The sequence below is a fragment of the Electrona antarctica genome, assembly GCF_951216825.1.
Source record: "Electrona antarctica genome assembly, chromosome: 14".
Lineage (NCBI taxonomy): Eukaryota > Metazoa > Chordata > Actinopteri > Myctophiformes > Myctophidae > Electrona > Electrona antarctica.
The window spans coordinates 28,706,920-28,727,877 of record NC_136795.1 but is presented as its reverse complement, the minus strand read 5'-3'; the positions used below and the strand labels follow the sequence as shown (position 1 = coordinate 28,727,877).

The window sequence follows — 20,958 nt, the reverse complement described above, 5'->3', positions numbered from 1 at the left end:
TTTGGCTGGTTACACATTACATACATACTATACATAATATATAACCTCCTACTATGACTAATCGGGGCTAAAATAAATATTAACCGAGGAAAAAAAGGGGGAAATCATGAAAAGGGAAAACAAACGCACGCACACGCACTCACGCACACACAGGCGCGCACACACAAACAAAAACTGAATTTCTACTGCAGAACTTGGCATATGGTGATGATGAGGCCCGAAAAAGCAAACATGTTAGACCTACGTTGATCTAAGGGTTTCCCCCTCTCTCTGCACGCACCGCGTGGAAGGGTTTTCAGTTTGGCACCAAGGAAAACACCTGTATTTACATGTAGCTTAAATGTTGTGAAGGTGTTCTTTATGTGTGTAATAGATCAAAGCATCAACAAGTAGGCAAGGCGTCAGGGTATTTGCTTGGCTAATAGAGATAATGACTTATAGGCCATATAGTTTATCAGATCAAAATCAGACCATTGTTGTATATGGTATAATAATAATAATAATAATAATAATAATAATAATAATAATAATAATAATAATAATAATAATAATAATAATAATAATAATAATAATAATATTAATGCACGGTTTGGTTATTTTTTAATTATTCTATTCTGGATGAGTTTTGAATGTGTTGTGCATGTATTCTTTTCCCACTTAATTCAAGGCGAGTGTGTAACAAGATGCCTACTCTCACTCCATAAATTTGTGTGGAATGGGAAATAGGCATTTCAAAGCCAATAAAAGCCACCACATCAAATAAAACATCGCGGATCAAAAGAACCAACGCATGGACATTTTTTCCCTCTATAAATTAAAATGGGGTAGTCTGCCACGCTTGATCATGACTCGAGTCCCTGCCCACCGCTGCGATTGGCTGGAGGGACAGGCAAGGGGGGAAAGTTTGAATAAAATTCAAGAGCATGGCACGAGTGTTGTCATTCCGCAGCCTGCATGCTTTGCTCAACAGTAGCCTATACTTGTATTGTGTGTACACATTGTAGCTGTGTGTGCGTGTGTGTGTCACCCACCAGTCACAAGAATAGCCTACTTGGAAACGCTCTACCCAGGGAAGACAACTGGTGAATTTATGGTCGGTCGGACTGAAGTGAGAGAGGGACCTTTGATTTAAACTCATGCGTTTTTGGAACAAGTGCCAAGTTTCTGGCGTCTCCAAAAAGTGTGCGTAATTGATGTTTCCTTCTGCCTTCCATCTCTAAAAGAAAAAACAGCCGCACGTTTTCACCGAAGAAAGACTTCATATTTTTTGGAGCCACCGAGGAGGACATCTTTAAATCAATCAAAACCCTAAATCTTTAAACATTTTGTTCCGGGGGGAGAGAAGATGACAGCGATCAGAATGATTCCATGTGCTGTGCTGCTGCTGCTGGTGCTCTCGCTGCAGTCCGGACTAGTCCTTTGCGCACGGAGGTTCCGAGGCGGTCGCAACCCGCAACCGCGGCGGACGCCTCCCTCTCCCACATACCGGGAGCGGGGCGACACCACGGAGAGTTTCCCTCTGGATTTCACGGCCGTGGAGGAGAACATGGACAACTTCATGACACAAGTGAAGAACCTGGCGCAGTCCCTCTACCCGTGCTCGGCGCAGAAGCTCGATTACGACATGAAGCTGAACTTTTTGGAGAATACGTCGGTCACGTGCAACGACGGCAGCCCCGCGGGGTATGTATGTACACACAAACAACACTATAATCCATGTTTGTGTTTATTTCACCGCGACAGAGACACAGAGTAACGTGGAGAACCAAACGGAACAGTATAAAGTGTCCATTTGGTTCCATTTACGCGCTCGCGCTTTATTATTGTGCATCTTTAGCCAACACCTGCCCTGCGGGGAACCACTGCACACTGTGCACACATTATTCTTCTGTTTTGGGTCTTAGCATACCACCAGTCCATTACCAACTTTATATATTTTAGGCCTGCGTGATGCTTAAAATAGGGTAAATGCGTAAAAACAAGGTTGGGAGGGGAAGAAAGAGCAGCGCTGCGTTCTGTTCCCGAAGAGGCTACGCTTGATTCGGGATACAGACAGCTGCTTTGCGTCAGTGAAGCGTGAAATATGTGGCGAGCCACATGGCCGATGCTTCATTTCCTTTGCTTCAAATTAGAATGCAGGGTTTGCTTTGGAGATAGTTTTAGATATGGGCTATGTTTTAGTCTCTCTCTCTCTCTCTCTCTCTCTCTCTCTCTCTCTCTCTCTCTCTCTAATGTATGTGTATTTATGTCTTTCTCCTGACCTTGATAAACTATGGATGGAGATGTTATGCTCTGATTTGATTGAATGAGTCACCCCCCCCCCCCCCCCCTTAAAAAAAGAATAAATCCAAACTTAAATATACTACCTAGTGTGGTTGGTGTACATTGTATAGAGACTTCTGCATTATTATTATTTTATTGTTCTTCTTCTCTTGATGTAGCACTTTGAGATTTGTTTCAAATGTAAAGTGTGTTATGAATACAAATTATTATTATTATTATTTTCATTATTATTAGCCCATACAGTTACATCAAATTCTGGGAGTAATCTTGGCAGAGTTTGACATTCTTCACTGTATAATAGCTAATAGGCCTATCAGTATTTTACTTGCTGCATTGCTTTGACATCTCTTCTTGACAATGTCATTAAGTACAAATGCATTTGGCAGTGAGGAGGCCTACTTAAGAGGGATCATATGACACTAAAAGCATTTTAATATCAGACAGATACTGTCTCTCATATTGTGTAATAATGAAGACAAACAGATGAATAGACAATGGTCACTTGGTGTGTAGTCTCTGGCGCATTTGTACCTATTTGTTTGCTGTGAATCACCAGCTAATCCATTAATCCAAATTATATTGATGTCCAAATAATGCTGACCAAATTAAATTAAGGCATGAGAGTGTTTAACTACTTCTAAGCAACTTAAAGGCACATTTCTTCCTGTGGAAGGTGGTACTATGTCACTGACGGTTGTTGTTGTTGTTATTCCACGTGCATGTCTTTCCACGGTGCAATTTACAATTTACAATTTAGGCATTTAGCAGACGCTCTTAATCCAAAAGCATGGCATACATCACATATATAAAAAGTAGTTTTCATGAATCATGCGTAAACTAAGAACGCAACAGTGGAGTATCTTTGTAAACTATACATACTATACTATATTATATATTATACATGTGTACTATAAAGTGCTATGACTACATAAAATGCAATTCTAGTGCCGTCTACGTAACAAGCTAGAAGTCTGTTTAAAATACTATCTAAGTCTACATAAAGTGCTATCTAAGGGGCTAGCATATACTTTAAGGGTATTTTAGGATTTCTGCTTGTGTGAGAAACTATACTACATTGTGTATTAGTTGGATAAAGTTTACAAGGTGGTTCCCCATGGAAAGGCAAGGGCCACATAAATTGACAAAAAGAATGCAGTATTGGTAATAATACATGTTTTCACTTTGTTTAGCACTAATTTGCTATGACTGACGCACAATGTAGTCCTATTATTTACATTCACTGAGTCCTACAGTACACAGTATAATCCTCAGTATTAATTTATACCTCTGTAACTCAAGAGTGTACAAAATCGGGTCCATTTGGTTAGATTTGCACACTCTCAGAGTTAAATTAACACAGTGTACATATATATATATACTGTATCACTGTTTGCGTTGCACTTGGCATACCATATTACCAGGATGCCTTTGTGTCTGCCTTTGCACCTAATGCTGTTGCATTAGGACTTATCGCAGGCCTGTTCAATGAAGGCCAGGGTTGTCCTCTTGATACTGTGTATAGATTGCTTGATGGATTTATTATCCTGTCTAATTCCTGTGTTAAACCTTAACGTGCCTGATGGAGAGAGTGGGTACACTGGAGTTGTAAAGCTCTTAGCTCTTTCAGAAAGGCGGCATGCATGGGACAAAGTACTGGGGACGATTGTTGGCAGATGGCCCTTTCAGTTATTAACAGACAAGATAATGCTAGCCCATTCAGCTACTGTAGGCAGTAGGCACATCCTGCTAACATACAATAGCGACAATTTCACAGTTGGCCCAATTGTACACACTGTTACTGTATATGACAATAATTTAACTATATGGAATTTAAAGTGACATGAGTGAGAACCTTCACTTGTTAAAGTGCCACTCTATTCAAAGGTTTTACCATATCTTAAGACATATATAGACAAATGGACCATTTCCTTGTTTAATGGTTTTATTTTTAGATGTATTTTTTGTTTATATTTTCTCCAAATTCATTAACATGTTACCTGAATCAATTCGGGTAACATTTTTGCATGGTTAATACGTCGAAGACGTTTGAATATTTTTTTTATGTTTGTTTATGTATTCATTTCATCAAGGGGCTATTTTTGACAAGACCTTTCAAACCAATCTGCTCATTCAAATGCTGTGCAAATGATTGACAGCATTTCATGTGTTGTGATTAACTACCTCAACAAGTCTCAAGTGCATTGTTTCTATCTCAAGCAAGTCCAATGGCTTCCCTGAATCAAACAAACCATGGTATGCTTTGGCAAATGATCGGCAGTAATGTCAAGTGTGAGTAGTAGAAGATGGGCTAAACATTGCCAGACCACCGGTATGGTCATTTTACAGTAATCTTAGAGGCCTGAGCCAGTATCGCGCCCTTATGGTTTGGTTTGCTACCAAGCCTGCTCTCACTATTCAACTCTCTCTGGAAGCTAAGTGCACTCTCCTCAGCCTGCTCTTAATAACATTAGACATTAAATGCAGCCTGCCAGAGCATGATTCAGTGTCTGAGCAAATGATGCAAAGCCTTCACCGATTGTGTTTTTCTTTGATGCTGCCGCAATGTATTTGGCCTCCATCACAGCAGTTTAGTCATTTTGCCGGGTTTGATATATACAATATTAATTATAATGATTGATTAACAGACACAAACCTTCTCAGTGCAGTGTATCTATTCTGTTCTGATCGAACCATTGTTCCATTGTTTCACCATGCACCTTGTTTTCATTCTTACACTGATTTTATCCAGGTTGTGTATGCGGACATTGTTGGACAATGAGCTCAGAGAAACGGTAGAAGATAGGATGTAGGGGTCTACATTACTTCCTACCGCCACACATACTATAGGTGTGAGGACTAGCGCCACGCCATGGCGTCTCCGTGCACGATAGGGGCCAGGAAGGAAGTCCTCTATCTACCGTTTTCATCACTCACAGGATTGTTTATGTAGGCTTCTACCTGATGATTCTTCTGTATTCACAGTTTACCCTCGATAAAATAGCTGTTTCTCCGTTTTGCCAACCTTTAGAGATAAAGGTCCACACTGTAACAAGTCATCATTTTAGATGCCGGTGAAGATAAAGAGTGATCCTGATGTCAGGCATGTTCATGCTTAGATACATCCTATGAGGGCATAATAGGGTCAATAAGGGTGTTAAGTCAACTGTCAAGTATTTATGCTTCTCTTATCTCATCCCTCTCTTTTTGAGCAGGTGCACTGAATATGCTCTGCTACTGGTCACACTGCCGTGTTATGTTTACTCTTGTATTGGGCATGGCCAAAAGGAAACACATTCATAGGGTGACATTATGTTGTTTTACACTGTTTTGTTCTGATTTTATCTCTATTATTTCTTTAAGGTATTATCTGAAAGAATCCAGAGGAAGCAGGCGGTGGTTGATATTCCTTGAGGGTAAGTAATCACCAATTAATCAGTCCTCCCTTATCTTATCTTCTTTCCTTCCTGAAGTCCATTTGGCTTGACTTACTCTTAGTTCCCCGCTGGTGTCATGTACTGGTGTGACATGTTGTGAGTGTGTAGATCGGCTATTTTAAGAGCATTTCATGTCCATAGTTGCTCTGGCTTCACCTGGTGCAAGGTTTACATTGAAAGTGAGAAATAACACATGTCCATGTGTTTTGTTTTTTGTTTGCTTGCTCCGTCAAGGTGGCTGGTACTGCTACAACAAAGAGAACTGCGACAGCCGCTATGAGACCATGAGGAGGCTAATGAGTTCGTCCAAGTGGGCCCAAACCAAAACAGGTCAGCCCCTGCTGGAGACGGCTAGACTGCCGCACTGTTAGCACACACGCCGCCGTCAGCACCTTGCATGCGGTGCAACGCTTTGGACTGTAGCCTGTAGCACAGGCAGGCAGAGGCAGTCGGTCGGTCTCGCTTGGCTCCCGTCGCACAAAAACGAACAAAGTACAGAGAGGCCCACTGTGAAGTTTGCCGTAATGAGAAGGATCGGATGTATCTATGCTTATCTGCTGTGTTATTGAGAGCGACACCCAGTCATGATGTAGCAGCAGCGCGGGCCTACCTGGCGCCCGCTTGCTGCAGGAGCGGAGACACCTCCCTCTCTCATTGTGGTGTAATAACTATAATCCATGTGGCGATGATGAGGAAGATGGGGATGTGTCTGGGAGTGGCGGAATGGCTTAATGATACATGTTCTCCATTGCCTTGTTGTTGGTCGTCTCTGCAGGCACGGGGATCCTGTCTCCACTGCCTGAGGAGAACCCTCACTGGTGGAACGCCAACATGGTGTAAGTTTGCCCTTTGTGAGCGTGTGTGTGTGTGTGTGTGTGATAGCACTCGAGTGCATAATGACAGCGTGCAGTTTTAACATCCTGCAGCTTTGTAATTATAAACATGTTAAGAGGCCTTTAACATATGATATTATGTTGTGCTGGGTTGTTGTTGCAGGTTCGTCCCCTACTGCTCCAGTGATGTGTGGAGTGGAGCTACAGCCAAAATGGACCAGAGTAAGCCCTCAGTAAATAAACATAAAATGACATCTTTGGTTCCTGCCGCTTACATCAGCATGGTTGTTGCACAGTGCTGGCATGGAGGGAGGGGTTTCCTTAGACCTTTCCATGCCAAGGAAGGAACCCCAAATAGCCATAGTGTCTTGCTGTGGCCCCCTTATTGCGAAATGGCTTTAAAAATATATATAATAGGTCAACAATCTGCAAAAACAGCTGATCTGCAAGCTCATTGCAACGTGTTGTGATTGGCCCAAAATAGGGACTCGAAATGAAAAATCTATTATTATGTCTATTGTCCTCAATTATTCCTAAATCCCACCCCAAAAAGCAATTGTCCAATGCCAATCCAAATAGTTTAGCAACTGTTGCTATGCAGGTCAAGCTTTCGCCACCTCATACAGTAGCTGTCAATGTTATTTTGCATGGCTGTGTTGTTGAATGAAAACTCCTGTCGGATGGTCGTTAAAAGTTGATTTCTCCCTCTGTCAATTCCTCGTATTTCTAGTTTATTTAAATAATGTCATGCAAATTTGTCCAGTGCCTAGTGCAGGCCTACTGCAGGCCTGGTTGATTAGAAATGATGGGAGAAAACCTGTCATTTAATATGCATCTCTATGGGGGAGAAGGACAGCTTGCCCTGTCTCCTCGCTGCTAACGTGCCTATTGGACAAGGAAGGTTGGGTTGGCGGCCCCCACTTTGAGAACCTGTGTGTAAGCATCTCTTTTCCTTGTTTGCAGGTGGCTATGCGTTTATGGGCTCGCTGATCATTCAAGAAGTCGTGAAGGACCTGCTTACTAAAGGCCTGGACAACGCCAAGGTCCTTCTGCTAGCAGGAAGCAGGTTTGTTTGTGTGTTGTGTACCATTTTCACCATGAATTCAAACGTATGAATAAACCATGTTGTATTTAGTATTGTGCTCATGTGTCTGTGTGCATCCGATCTGTCCTGCAGTGCGGGCGGTACTGGCGTCCTGCTGAATGTGGACCGTGTGGCTGACCTACTGGAGGGTCTGGGCCACACTGCGATTCAGGTGCGGGGCCTGTCCGACTCTGGCTGGTTCTTGGACAACAAACAGTACCACTGCACTGATTGTGTCGACACTGTCAACTGTTCCCCGACCGAGACCATCAAGAGAGGCATCAAGTAAGAGAGCCTTTGAACCATTCTGTGGAACACTAAAGGTCATGTTGGTTTACTTTAGCGTGTTTATGCTGCTGGTTTCATGCTGCGTTCAAGTCGCTGTAGTTAAAAGGCATTACGTAAAGTACCACGTGTCCAAGTGCCTTAAGTTGTAAATGCTGCTGAAAATAATGTTCCTCACTCTCTTGCTGAAGAGCAGTTTGGCACCTTTTTCCACATCATTGTGGAACATGAATGGATACCTAATTTGTTTTTGTGGCAACATGCTTTTTCTTTTTTTTACCGTCGTGAACATGAATATGAATATGAACATTGAGATTCTGCAAATGAAATCACACAATGTGCACAAATCGTGAACTAGAAACTCTTTGAAAAGTTCAACTTCATCACCGGCCAGTAACCACAGCGTTGTGACATTCACGTATGATCTTGCGATTGTGAATACGCCAAACACAAGCAGGTTGCGAGATTAGCTCAGGGACATACCGACAAACCAACAGACCCATTTGTAGACAGCTAGCATGTAAAAATTTCTTCATCAGCGCTCACAGGAATGGTCCTCATTTTGGTTCTGTTTACAACGAATGGACCACACAAACATTGTGCCCTGACCTCTGACCTTTTCCCATCAGGTACTGGGGAGGGGTAGTGCCTGAGAAGTGCAAACAGACCCATGAAGGAGAGGAGTGGAACTGCTTCTTTGGATATAGAGTCTTCCCATCAATAAAAAGTGAGCTTTGAGGTGGCACGGTTGTGTTTTACTATATTATACTGTATAGTATGCTATGCATGTGCATATGGAAAACCATTGCAAGTCAAATTGTACATACTGTAAGGGTTTCCGTGTGTGCGCGCGCGCGCGCGCGCGTGTGTGTGTGTGTGTGTGTGTGTGTGTGTGTGTGTGTGTGTGTGTGTGTGTGCTTGTGGCTGCACAACTTACACAAGTATAGTAGGAATTGAAAAATAGGCATTGTGAGAACAATCCTCACAATACAAGAGAAATGCTGTTTGATGGATACAAAAAGATTTTTACAGTTCCCTCTTTTACAGATCCCTAACCTAACATTTGGAGGTTATGTTATGCCTGTTTCGCTCACCGCTCAAATGTGGATTTATTCACAAGTATAGTAATGCAAATGTGCGTGCGCGCGTGCATGTGTGTGTATTAACCACCTGCATGTGAATTGTGTGCAGGCCCTGTGTTTGTGGTCCAGTGGTTGTTCGACGAGGCTCAGTTGACGGTGGACAACATCCAGCTGACAGGTCAGCCCGTGCAGGAAGGCCAGTGGCGCTACATCCAGAACCTGGGCATCGAGCTGAGGAACACTCTCAAGGACGTCCCGTAAGCAATGCACCACTACATGCACTGTGGCGAGGGTTTGGCCAACTGTCCACTGAAATACAGAATCGGCCCCTTACTTGGAAAGTAAACGTGACTTTGAGAACCAAATGCCTTATTGAACCAATACGGGACACACTTTGTTACTTATAAGTTATACTTGGAAATCAGTCAATGACACATCTTACTTAGTTCAAACAGCTTATAGACTATACTATAATACCACGTAAACCCTCTAGATTGGTAAACTGGACCTGAGTTGTACCTTTTTTTTTGTCTACTCTACACCAATCTCAAATATAAACAATCTATAAACTCACAACACATCGCAACGGCCAACGTTCCCCCAGAATATGGATGCTGGGGTTCAAATGGTTATACAGTATATATACCAGTAAGACACACTGAGGGCGAGGTCATGCTGAAACTACAGGTCTGGGAATGCCCATATATGGGAGACATAGAAGAGGAAGGAGGGGTGGGGAAGGATCAACATATGGAATGTCAGAACAGGTCAGCTCCATATATGGAGATCTACGGGTTTGAGGTTTGAGGTCAGATGTAGAGTTGCTGGCCGGCTCCATATATGCAGATCTAGGTGATGATCCAGTCTTCTCCATGTATGGCTATCCAGGGTTTGATGACAAGGTCAGTGTCTTGATCTTCATATATGGAGATGGCCATATATGGAGTGTGTCACGAGGCGTGATGGACTGAAGGCCATATATGGGGGCGTGACATGTCACGAGGCTTGACGGACTGACAACCATATATGGAGGCTTGACGGACGGACTGACTGACTGACTGACAGGTTTTGCAGGTTTTCATAGTAATCTGCGACCTACAGTCGCAACTAAAACTGTACATATACTGTACAGTGAGTACTTTTTCTGGGTGTCCCTTAATTTTCTTAGCAGTAAGTGTGTCTTATTTGAATTACAGCAATTTGGCAACCCTAATTCTAGCTGCACTGTGAAATCCTGTTAATTTAATACTAGGTAATACCCCCTAGGTAATACCCCCTTGAGTCTAAAGATTGACAATATTAAGTTCCCTTATATTTTGTGTGTAACTTAACACCAATGCAAACTATTGGGAGTCCCCGGTCAACAAAAAAACGGGTTTAAGTGTTTAACATAGAATGCTGTGGGTTTGTCTTTTTCATTCTACAGGGCTATGTTTGCTCCAGCCTGCTTATCACATGAAGTCATCACCAGAAAGTGAGTATTTTATTTGCTTTAAAACTCTCCGTGTCACCAGTGTAGAATGTAGATGTTTAGATCAGTGCTTGCTAGCTCTTTCTGGATCAGAGGCCACTTGAAGATCTCCAAAACATTCGCGGCCCACCCATCTAACCATGAAGTGGTCAGATGGGTGGGCAACAGAGGTTGGGAATCGCTGGTTTAGATACGACAAATAACAAATAAACAGAGTATAGGTTAACAGAAACACATTTCGTAGAATGTTTGTGTATAAATTATAGTGGATCAAAAATGTTGTCCAGCAAAGAAATACGATTTCTTACAAAGTTGCTAAAATGGAGAGCTTGATGACATTATTTTAGTCTATTATTTTGATGACATTATCTGTCATCCACACCCAAAACAAGCACATCTTCTCCACACTGTTCTTTGTAAACTTACTTTTCCTCCAAAATGAACTTGACCCAACGGACGTAACATGACTTTTGACGTCCCGTGAAAGGGGTCTTCTAGCACAGTGGTTCTCAAAATTGGGGTCCTTGAATGGATTCCAGGGGTCATACGCTAATAATAATATATGTATACCTATTTGATCCTGTGGGGTGAATTCAGTTTTCAGCTTCACCCATGCCCAAGTGGTCAGACCTGAGCACAGGGGGAGCAGTTAGGTGTTAAGTGTCTTGCTCAGACACCTCAACACGAATCAAACTGGCACAATGAAAACAAACCCTCTCTTTCCAGGCGCCGGCAGCCTCTCTACCCATTCAGCTATGGACGCCCATATGGATCCTCAGCAAAATTATTAGTTAATTAAGCACTTACACACTATTTAATTGTGAACACTAATCGTTTTGGAACAAAATCTTTTCGAATGGGGTCCGCAGCCTAATATGTCCCAATTATTCAGCATGGTTTAATGTTGTCTAGACAAACATTAAAAACGCCATTGACAATGGACAGAGTTTAATGTTTGTTTTGTCTCCAACACAAACATTAAATGCCATTGACAATGGACAGTTTAATGTTTGTTTTGTCTGTCACTGAGCAAATCGGCATATGCATGATGTAAGATGGTAAGGGATGGTAAGGGTAAAGGTGCCTCACTTCACACGGGTGTGAAGTGAGGAGCGGGTGTGAATTATTATTATTATTATTTTATTATTATTATTATTATTATTAGTCCTTGACATGAAAATGTTTGAGAACCATGGTTCTAGTGTTTCATTCTTTGAGCTGACAGCGCCCCCTTGTGTTCTGTCCCAGTTACTTGATCGATGTGCAAGTCAATGTCACAGTCTAGGTGGGCACCAAGGAAGAGTGGGACTCGGTGTTAAATTGGCTATTTTTTCCAAAATGTTTAAAAATAAAATATTTTGATTTTTTTTAAGTAAAGTATAAATAATTACATGTTTAGAACATGATTCAATATTTAAGGTCTAATATTTCTACAATTATTACAAATTGCTACAGTCATTTTGAAGGATACAATTATGTCTGATAAGGATATACCGTGCATGTTCACATCAGGTATACTTTTACAATATGTTTATTTTTTCTTTCTTTCTTTAAAAACAAAAAAAGCCAATTTTACATTGAGCTGCCTAGATGTCCCTAGTGCCCAGACTGCCCACCTATCTTGGATCCGTCAAAGGCACTATTCAAAAATAGTTGATACAAGCTCACAAGACGTCACATTGGGACGTGTTGTGAACTTGTAAATAAGCTATTTTAGATAAAGTAGGTCGGGATTGGCTTATTGTCGGTATCAGCCGGTAACACGCGGGAGTCTGTCCCCGTTACAATGCGCTAGACACCTGGGAGATGGATGCTAAGGTGGAGCGCCACACCTACCATCAGCTCCCAGTATTTACCGCACAACTTGTGACACCCAAGCTGTGCTACTCATACACTGAGTTGGCGGTGCCCGGGATCGAACCCATGAATTTGTGGTCAAAGGCGAGAGCTCTACCAACTGAGCTACCCGGACACGTGAATTGAATATTTTCGGTAAATTGAGGAAAAGTTTGAATAATTAGGAAAATGTTTAAGAACCACTGTTAGCCTTACATATTGTTTCATTCTGTGAGCTGACGGCGCCCTCTTGTGTCCCGTCCCAGTTACTGGATCGACATCCAGGTCAAAGGCACCTCCCTGCCCAGAGCGCTCCACTGCTGGGACCGCAGCCTGCACGACACCAACAGGAACAACAACAAGGCCCCGCCCAAAGGCTGCCCCGTGCATCTGATCGACAGCTGCCCCTGGCCTCACTGCAACCCCACCTGCCCCACCATCCGGGACCAGTTCACGGGACAAGAGATGAACGTCATCCAGTTCCTCATGCACATGGGCTTCGACGTCCAAAAGATGGCCCAGCAGCAAGGCATGGACCCCAGCAAGCTACTGGGCATGCTCAGCAGCGGCAGCTAAAAGGACATTTTCATTAACTCTTCAAGCTTACGCTTGATTTATACGCCGTCGCCGGGTGGGCCGTTGTCGCTCGGCGAAAGTAGGCGATCGAACGCGTTGCACGCTTGTAGATTGCGTATTTTCGACACGAGGCGCAAAGAAGTATAAATCAGGCTTAAGCCCGAATAGTGCTGACTGGTCTCTCTGGCCCGGTCTCCCACACCTGATACCTCCAGCTCATATCGCTCCCCGCACCTTAGCCCATTTCCCTCCTGTCTTCAACTCAGCTCAACCCACCCCTCTGTTTAGTTTGACCCTCAATATCCCTCCCATCTACCCCCATGCTTTACCCAGCTTCTCACAACCCAGTACTGGTGATGATAAGCATAGTACTAGGGGCAACATGTCAACATGACAAGGCACACCTCTCTGCTACTCTCCTCTTAACTTATCTTTTTGGTTGTAAAAGACAACAACAACAAACTAAACACACACACACACACACACACACACACACACACTCACACACGCACACACACCACACACACACACACACACACACACACAAAGGAACACGAATGTAATCCAGTTTTAAGGATGTTCATTGTTGTTTTTTGTTTGTCTGTTTTTTTATTTTGTTTTGTTGTTTTTACATAACTAACGACAACAATGACTTAAGAATGCTGTCTTTGTTAAGTAGTCACTATAGGGTGTATAAAGTTAAAACATTTTGTTTAAAGGCTGTCTGTTATATTTGGGCTCATCTTACGTTTTGTCACACAGTGGTTTATTTCAAGGAAAGAACGGGCACACAGAAATGAGCAAAGCACTGGATTATTAAGGGACAGTAGAGATATTACCTCTAGAGGGCAGTGTGGGACGGCAGAGAGACGCAAATCGGTCTCTTTCTAATCCACTGGTTCCTAATTGTCGGGTCCAGGGCCCACCAAGGGCTTCCAACTGGACCGTTACCAGTCCATTTGTTAAATTAACACACCTTGAAATGAAAAAGGTTGAGAATCATTGAACTAAACATCAACCAGGGACAACAATCTAAACTCTAAACTCCTCAGTGCTTGAGAGTTTACAAATGGAACCAAAATGTTCTACATTTGTACTACACTCTGGAGTTAAAGACCCCTAAAAAGGGTCCATTTGGACCACTGTGGTGGTCTCTGGGGCCCGCGTTGAGAGCCAGTGTTCTAATTAATCAATCTATGATGTAACACCAGACTCCATATAAGCTGTTAAGACCAGTCCATCAAACAAAGATCAGTTTGGCTTTCAGTATTTTAATATATTGTGAAAAAAAGAGAACGAAATCAGCACCCTATATAACTATATTAAGTGGTATATAGTTGATACAGACTTTATTTTCTTGTGATAAATATGGGATAAGAGCAGGTCCCATAGAGGTAACTCTTCCTGCAGTGCTACTGACAGGCGTGCATTCAAATTTAAGAATAGCATATATATTTAATATTATATACTAGTGCTGGGCGATACGACTTCAAGTCAATATCACATTTTGTCAAACCTTTGCCTCAATTACGATTAATGAACGATTATAATTATTTAATCGTGAAAATAGCAGCTCTACAAGCTCACAACGTGTATGCTATTTTTGAATTTCGTTGCTGTCGGGCTGAAACCTCTTATCTCCAATTTGAACTTTTTGTGTTTTTTCCCCGTAAATTAACGCACTACTTGATCGTACTACAGCGTCACAAAAACAAGCTTGCAACTCACTTTGAGCTATTTTTAATATTTTTGCATTTTAATCCTGAAAAGTATTAATCGATTATTCGATTAACCTCTGAGCAAGATTAAGTCGTTTATTGGTTCTAAATGCAAGTTTGGAGATATTTTCGTTGAATTGCCCAGCCTTAGCATATACCTTGTGTCAGAACATGATGTTCACAGTAATTCCACTCTTCACAATCAATGCAAGGTGCATTCAAAGGGAGACAAATATCATGTATTTTATTATTTTTGAGTATTTGTATAGGTTCTTTCAAGTGCAGGTAAGGATCCTCTGTTAATTCAACTCGAAGTGTGGAAATGGACCCGAATAACCATCTGGGTCCATTTCTACACTCCGAGTTGAATGAACAGAGGATTTTACATATGTGTTCACTATTGTAACTCCCTTCGTTTTTTTTCATAATAGAAATCACCTTTTTAATATAATGATGTTGTATGTAATGCTGTCTCATAAATGATGTTTTTAATGGACCTCTATTTCACATCACACCAGAGAAGAAAAGGTATTACTAATTGTAATTTTATTCTGTAACATATTTTTTAACAGAAAAACTCAAGCTACATTGGTAATTTACATATTTATTTTGTTATGTAAATCATATTTATATAAGTGCTATTTTCACAGAGAAGTGATTCTTTGTAAATTGTAAATATATTGCTGTTTTTGTTTTTTCTCTTTGTGTTGATTGCATGTCTTTGTATCAAACCTAAGAAAAGCCCCATTACAGATATTTCAAGATAAAAACAAAAGTGTTCTTGTTTTTTGTTTGCATCCATCCTTGACCATTTATACAATAAAAATCACACCCGTGTGAGGTGAGGGGCGCTCTTATCATCATACATCATCATGAATAATCTCATTCCGGCCAATCACAATTTGCGTCCTCACTCTATCGTCTTCACTTTTGTCTTCAATGTTTTGCACCCCTCAAAAACAATAATGAATGCCACAGACGATAAACAGTCTAAGTCCACACTATTTATCCATAATGTATAAATGATAGATAAGGGGTCAGGACAACATTCTGGTTGTCCTGACCTGACTGAAAAGCATGTTGTCACTCAGTCCACCTGGCCTATCTCCTCGATGCACGCCCCACTGGGAGGAGACCCTGGGGCTTTATATTGTGTTTATAAATATATTTTAGTGTCAGTCAGTGTTGCCAGATTGTGTGAGAGAGCGAACAGGTCTATGAAAACAAGCCCAGAAGAAGCCACTTCACACAATTTTGCAATTTAAATTACAGGCTGCTATTTTCCAGGAAATGTATATATATATATATATATATATATATATATATATATATATATATATGAACATGAACATGAACATGAACATGAACATGAACATGTTTAAACATTGATTTAAATAAACTACACTTTAGAAACAAAACCCCCCAAAACCACAACCAGACCCAATATTTACAAGCAACTTTACTGGAAAGAACAAGCCCAAAGTCGCTTATAATAAGCCGACATGGCAACACTGAGCAGCATTATTGTCTCCCCCAAAAGTCCGGACAAGTCGCCCCGTAAAACCGTTGTATTTTTGTATTTTCCAGCAGAGAGAGAGAGATTTTTACCCTTGCTTTTAAACAGAGAGAGAGAGATTTTCACATGTAGCCTACTTTTAAACAGAGAGAGAGAGAGAGAGAGAGAGAGATTTTTACCTGTATGCTACTATATTTTTACCTGTACTTTGAGATTTTTCCTGTACTTTTAAACAGAGAGAGAGAGAGAGATTGTTCCCTGTACTTTTAAACAGAGAGAGAGAGAGAGAGAGAGAGAGGAGGAGGTAAAGTGTCTAGTTATAGTGAGAGTGGAGGGGGCCCAAGGGGGGTCATCAGCCTCTTTTGTTTGAGTGTGGGTCGTTACTACAACAACAACAACAACAACAACAACAAAAGATCAACTGTAGGAATGTAACCATTTATTTGAGTGAAAAAATGAACAGGTCAAGTTAATATATACAGATGCAACTTTAAAAAAAAGTTGAACAAAAAATATACATACAATGCTTCTTCAATACTATACTACTTGACATAACACAGGACAAAATGTCCACATCTCAGTCTAGTCCTGGCCAAAATCCTGATTAAGCCTCAGAGTTGAGAGCTGAATAGTGATGAGGGATCTGTGTGTCTCTCTTGGTGCACCAAAAATTCTGTCTTTTTTGTGTTAATGATGAGAGCGTTGTTATCACTCCATTCAACCACCTTATTTACTCGTGCAGTCCAGGATCACTGGATCTATCTAGAAGAGAAATGAAAGTTGCGTTCATGATTTGAGTCATTTTCAAAAATCCACCTGTTGGTGGCGCTGTAACAGGCCAATGTGATAAGGGATCTGTGTGTCTCTCTTGGTGCACCAAAAATTCTGTCTTTTTTGTGTTAATGATGAGAGCGTTGTTATCACTCCATTCAACCACCTTATTTACTCGTGCAGTCCAGGATCACTGGATCTATCTAGAAGAGAAATTAAAGTTGCGTTCATGATTTGAGTCATTTTCAAAAATCCACCTGTTGGTGGCGCTGTAACAGGCCAATGTGAAAAGGGTGGGATATATTCCTCAGCCTATAGTAGGAAAGTCTGTGAAAGATTTCACGTAAATTGCACGCTGCGTTCATGATTTGAGTCATTTTCAAAAATCCACCTGTTGGTGGCGCTGTAACAGGCCAATGTGAAAAGGGTGGGATATATTCCTTTAACTCTAACAAGTACTGTACTTTTAGACAGACATAGCAGAATACAACAACAACAACTAATTTCAGTAACAATGGAAGAATGGAGGGTGATTCATACATCAGGTGATGCAGTGACGTAGAGTCTGTGGGGGCCGGGGGGCCAGGGCCCCCATGAGGAATTGGACCAGGGATCTCGGCCCCCATGAGGAATTGGACCTGAATATATATTCGCCTCGGTTCGTCCCGTTTGTGCTGCATCAGGTCGCGCCCCTTCGCGCAATCTCGTCTTGCATTGACTTTGTATGTAATCGCGCCGCTCTAACCATCCAAGTCTGGCACCTTAACACGTCTGTTTTCCTCACTGTCCGGGGTGGTGGGGGATGGACCGCGTTGCCTGTCCCTTGTACATATGCAGATCAGGCATTGAAATGCTAATATGGGTGCTTAACCTGCCAGGTAGGTAAGGGTATGCTTCTTAGGCTACTTGTTCACAATGAAACCACCAACAGCAAGAACACCCTGGCTGCCAGCCTGCCGTTGAAACCTTCCGCTGTCCCAGCGGAAGGTGTGTGAATGTGGGAAGTGAGGACGCTGGCGTCGACTGTTCGCCGCTATATTCAGCTATATTCAGCTATTAGTGTAGATTTATAGGGTGCTAGGCACTGCTAGCCCCTCCTATATTCAGCTATAGTGTAGATTTATGGGGCGCTAGCCCCTCCTATATTCAGCTATTAGTGTAGACTTTCGTCTTACACAAACATTAAATTCCCATTGACAATGAATGGAGAATCTGGACGATCTGTATTTTTGTCCTACGCAAAGATTACATCCCCATTGACAATGTCATGATGGTGTGCGATGATAAGAGCACCCCCCACTTCACACAGGTGTGATATTTTTTAATGACCTCCCAAATTCTGCCCATAATTTAAAAGCATCTCTAGCAGCAGCCCTGTGTAACTCACTCCCTAGAAGCATTTAAAACATGAACAATACTATTATAAGTCAAACGTAAACCTAATGTTGCTCATTGTTACAGTCGGTGTCTCTACAGAGCATTTAGGTTCTTTTGGCTTCAACGGAGGCTACAGTAAGTCAGTAAGCAACGTGATTAACCCAGTCGAAATTTAAAAAATGTCTTCTAAATCATGAACATTTTCTGAAAAACCTCATGTTTCTACATCAGTGGTGCTCAATATTTCATGTCAAGGACCCCAAAAATTATATGTAATCAGCCGCCGACCCCCATCTGAAAATATGTAGTTCCAGGGACCCCCCCAGAAGCAAAGATTTTAGTTAAAAACGTTCGCTCTATATAGCTATATATATTCAAAGATTTGCACCACATTTTCATGATTTTTTTTAAAATAGCAGATCTACAAGCTCGTAGCACGGCACTCTGTGCTGCGCTATGAGCTGGTAGATCTGCTATTTTTCAATAGCTAAAGTATAACATAATGCTTAAAACACCAAAATGGGTTCCCGCCCAGAACGGGTCTATCATGCTCACTTCATTTGATCCAGTCCAGCCTCCCTGTGGAGGATGTAGGTATTGTCACAGATAGCACAGGGATATTTTCAACATTTAGGGCAGTGGTTCCCAAACTTTTCCATGTCAAGGACCCCCGAATCGACATGTATTAGCCAGCGGACCCCCCATTTGAAAAGATATGCCAGGGAGCCCGACAAGATGTTTTACCTCTAGCAGTGATTCTCAACCCGTTTAATGTCAAGGACCTCCAGTTTGACATGCATTAGTCTACGGACCCCCATTTAATGGCATTTCTATCTCTGAGACCCCCAATTTATATTGTACAATCAATGTTAATGATTTAACTCTGAGAGTGTACAAATGGAATCAAATGGACCCGTTAGGGTCCATTTGGTTCAATTTGTACACTCTCAGAGTTACAGACCCATAAGGGTCCATTTGATTCCATTTGTACACTCTCAGAGTTACAGACCCATAAGGGTCCATTTGATTCCATTTGTACACTCTCAGAGTTACAGAGAGTTGGACTTTATTATTACATCTTGTGTACAGGTACATAAGAGGAAAACTTATTTTTGTTTGGCTTCCTCAAAGATGTTCATGTCAAGGACGCCCAAATTAATATATATTTGGCCCCGGGAGCAGTATGGGTTGGCGCCCCAGCCTGCATCCTCCGTGAGGAGGAAGCCCATAAACCTTCGATGAGGCCTTTAGGAGGGCCATTCGAGCCGCAAGCGGAGCCTGCAGTACCACCGTTGCCCAGGTGGAGCTTGCAGAACCATTGCAGCTCAAGAAACCACCACTCCTGAATGAAGTGTCTGGTGATGGGAGTCTGGTGCAATGCACAGGTCCTGGCTGCACCTTGTGAGAGCAGGAGTGGACCTGGTGAGACGTAGGAGGGGCCCACAGAGCCTCCACATTGCCAGAATTGTACCTCCCAGTCCCGGCAGAGTAGTTCCGGAGTGGATCCAACGGATTGTGTGGCCCTGGTCTTTCCCTAGTGGGTCTGATCCAGGGTAGCTACTAGGACGTAAGTCGGGGCTTGATCACCCCGGCTGGGTCACCCGAGTGAGGGGTATGATGTTCGTGAGACCCGAAACCTTGGGATACTGAGGATATGTCCCACAGTCCCAGGTGCATCCAAACGATGTATTTTCGTTTCGTTCTTGGCTGCGGACCCCCATCTGAAAATACTTTAAGCTGGGGACCCAATAAGATTTGTGTTGTATGTTTCAAGAATCCATGTTTTCCACATTATTTTCAAAATGTCTTTGAAAATAGCAGATCTACAAACTCACATAACACTTCGCAATGCAGCGCATTATGAGTCTATAAATTGGCTATTTTCAAGTATCTGAAAAGTGGTTAAACTGATCTCATGCTACATTAACACATTTTGCTGGGGACCCCCTGCAACTCAAGGACCTCTGGAGGAAGTGTCAAATGAAAGTGAAAACCTGAATAAATGAGGGGAGAAACATAACAATGCAGATGTGTAGGCCTACTGCATGACATACTGGTAATTAATCAAATAAGTCAAGTTACAGTACATGCATTTAGCCAACCAAACCAACCAAGGTAACCAACGTCACCTTTGGTTTGGGTTAGTTAGGGACTGAGAGAACAAGCTGTTGAGAGAATAACATCTGGTCATGCAGCTCTGTGGCTGCCTGGCATGAATGAAAATACCGAGCTTCATCTTGGATCAAGATGGCCAGAGGAAATGATCTATTGACAATGAAAGAGCAGGGGCTCCATTTTCGTCACCGCTAAACCCTTTATGCCTAAACTTCTTTGCCTTTTTTTTACCATTTTACAAAACATTTTGGAATAGTTAAAATGGCCAGTCTACAAGCTCACGATGTGTCAATGTAGATTGGCTAGTTGAACTATTCAAAAATGTTTTTCAAAATAGTAAAAAAGGCAAAGAAGTTTAGGGATATGGGGTTTAGCGGTGACGAAAATGGAGCCCTAGAGGCTTTGTTATTTGCTAACCTGAGAAGAGACTTGCCTGCCTCACAAGCACATTTGTTTCACAATGTATTGGGAACTTGTGAAGTCAATACCACCCCCATCTGGCGGAATCAGGTTAATGGATGGCAGGAACTTAAAGACTGCTCAGCTCAGCTGGTAACCTTGGGAAAGACAAAAGTAT

At 42.1% G+C, this 20,958-nt stretch overlaps 1 protein-coding gene across 1 annotated transcript; it reads left to right on the top strand.

Moving 5' to 3' along the window:
- Positions 1-1,345: 1,345 nt before the first annotated feature.
- Positions 1,346-13,224, top strand: notum1a (notum, palmitoleoyl-protein carboxylesterase a; the record flags this gene model as incomplete). The annotated part of the gene is made up of 11 exons (XM_079520400.1): positions 1,346-1,683; positions 5,644-5,696; positions 5,952-6,047; positions 6,493-6,553; positions 6,714-6,772; positions 7,514-7,616; positions 7,728-7,919; positions 8,549-8,646; positions 9,111-9,258; positions 10,428-10,475; positions 12,575-13,224. The coding sequence occupies 11 exons, from the start codon at positions 1,346-1,348 to the stop codon at positions 12,882-12,884; spliced, it is 1,506 nt and encodes a 501-aa protein (XP_079376526.1). The 3' UTR covers positions 12,885-13,224.
- Positions 13,225-20,958: the final 7,734 nt, after the last annotated feature.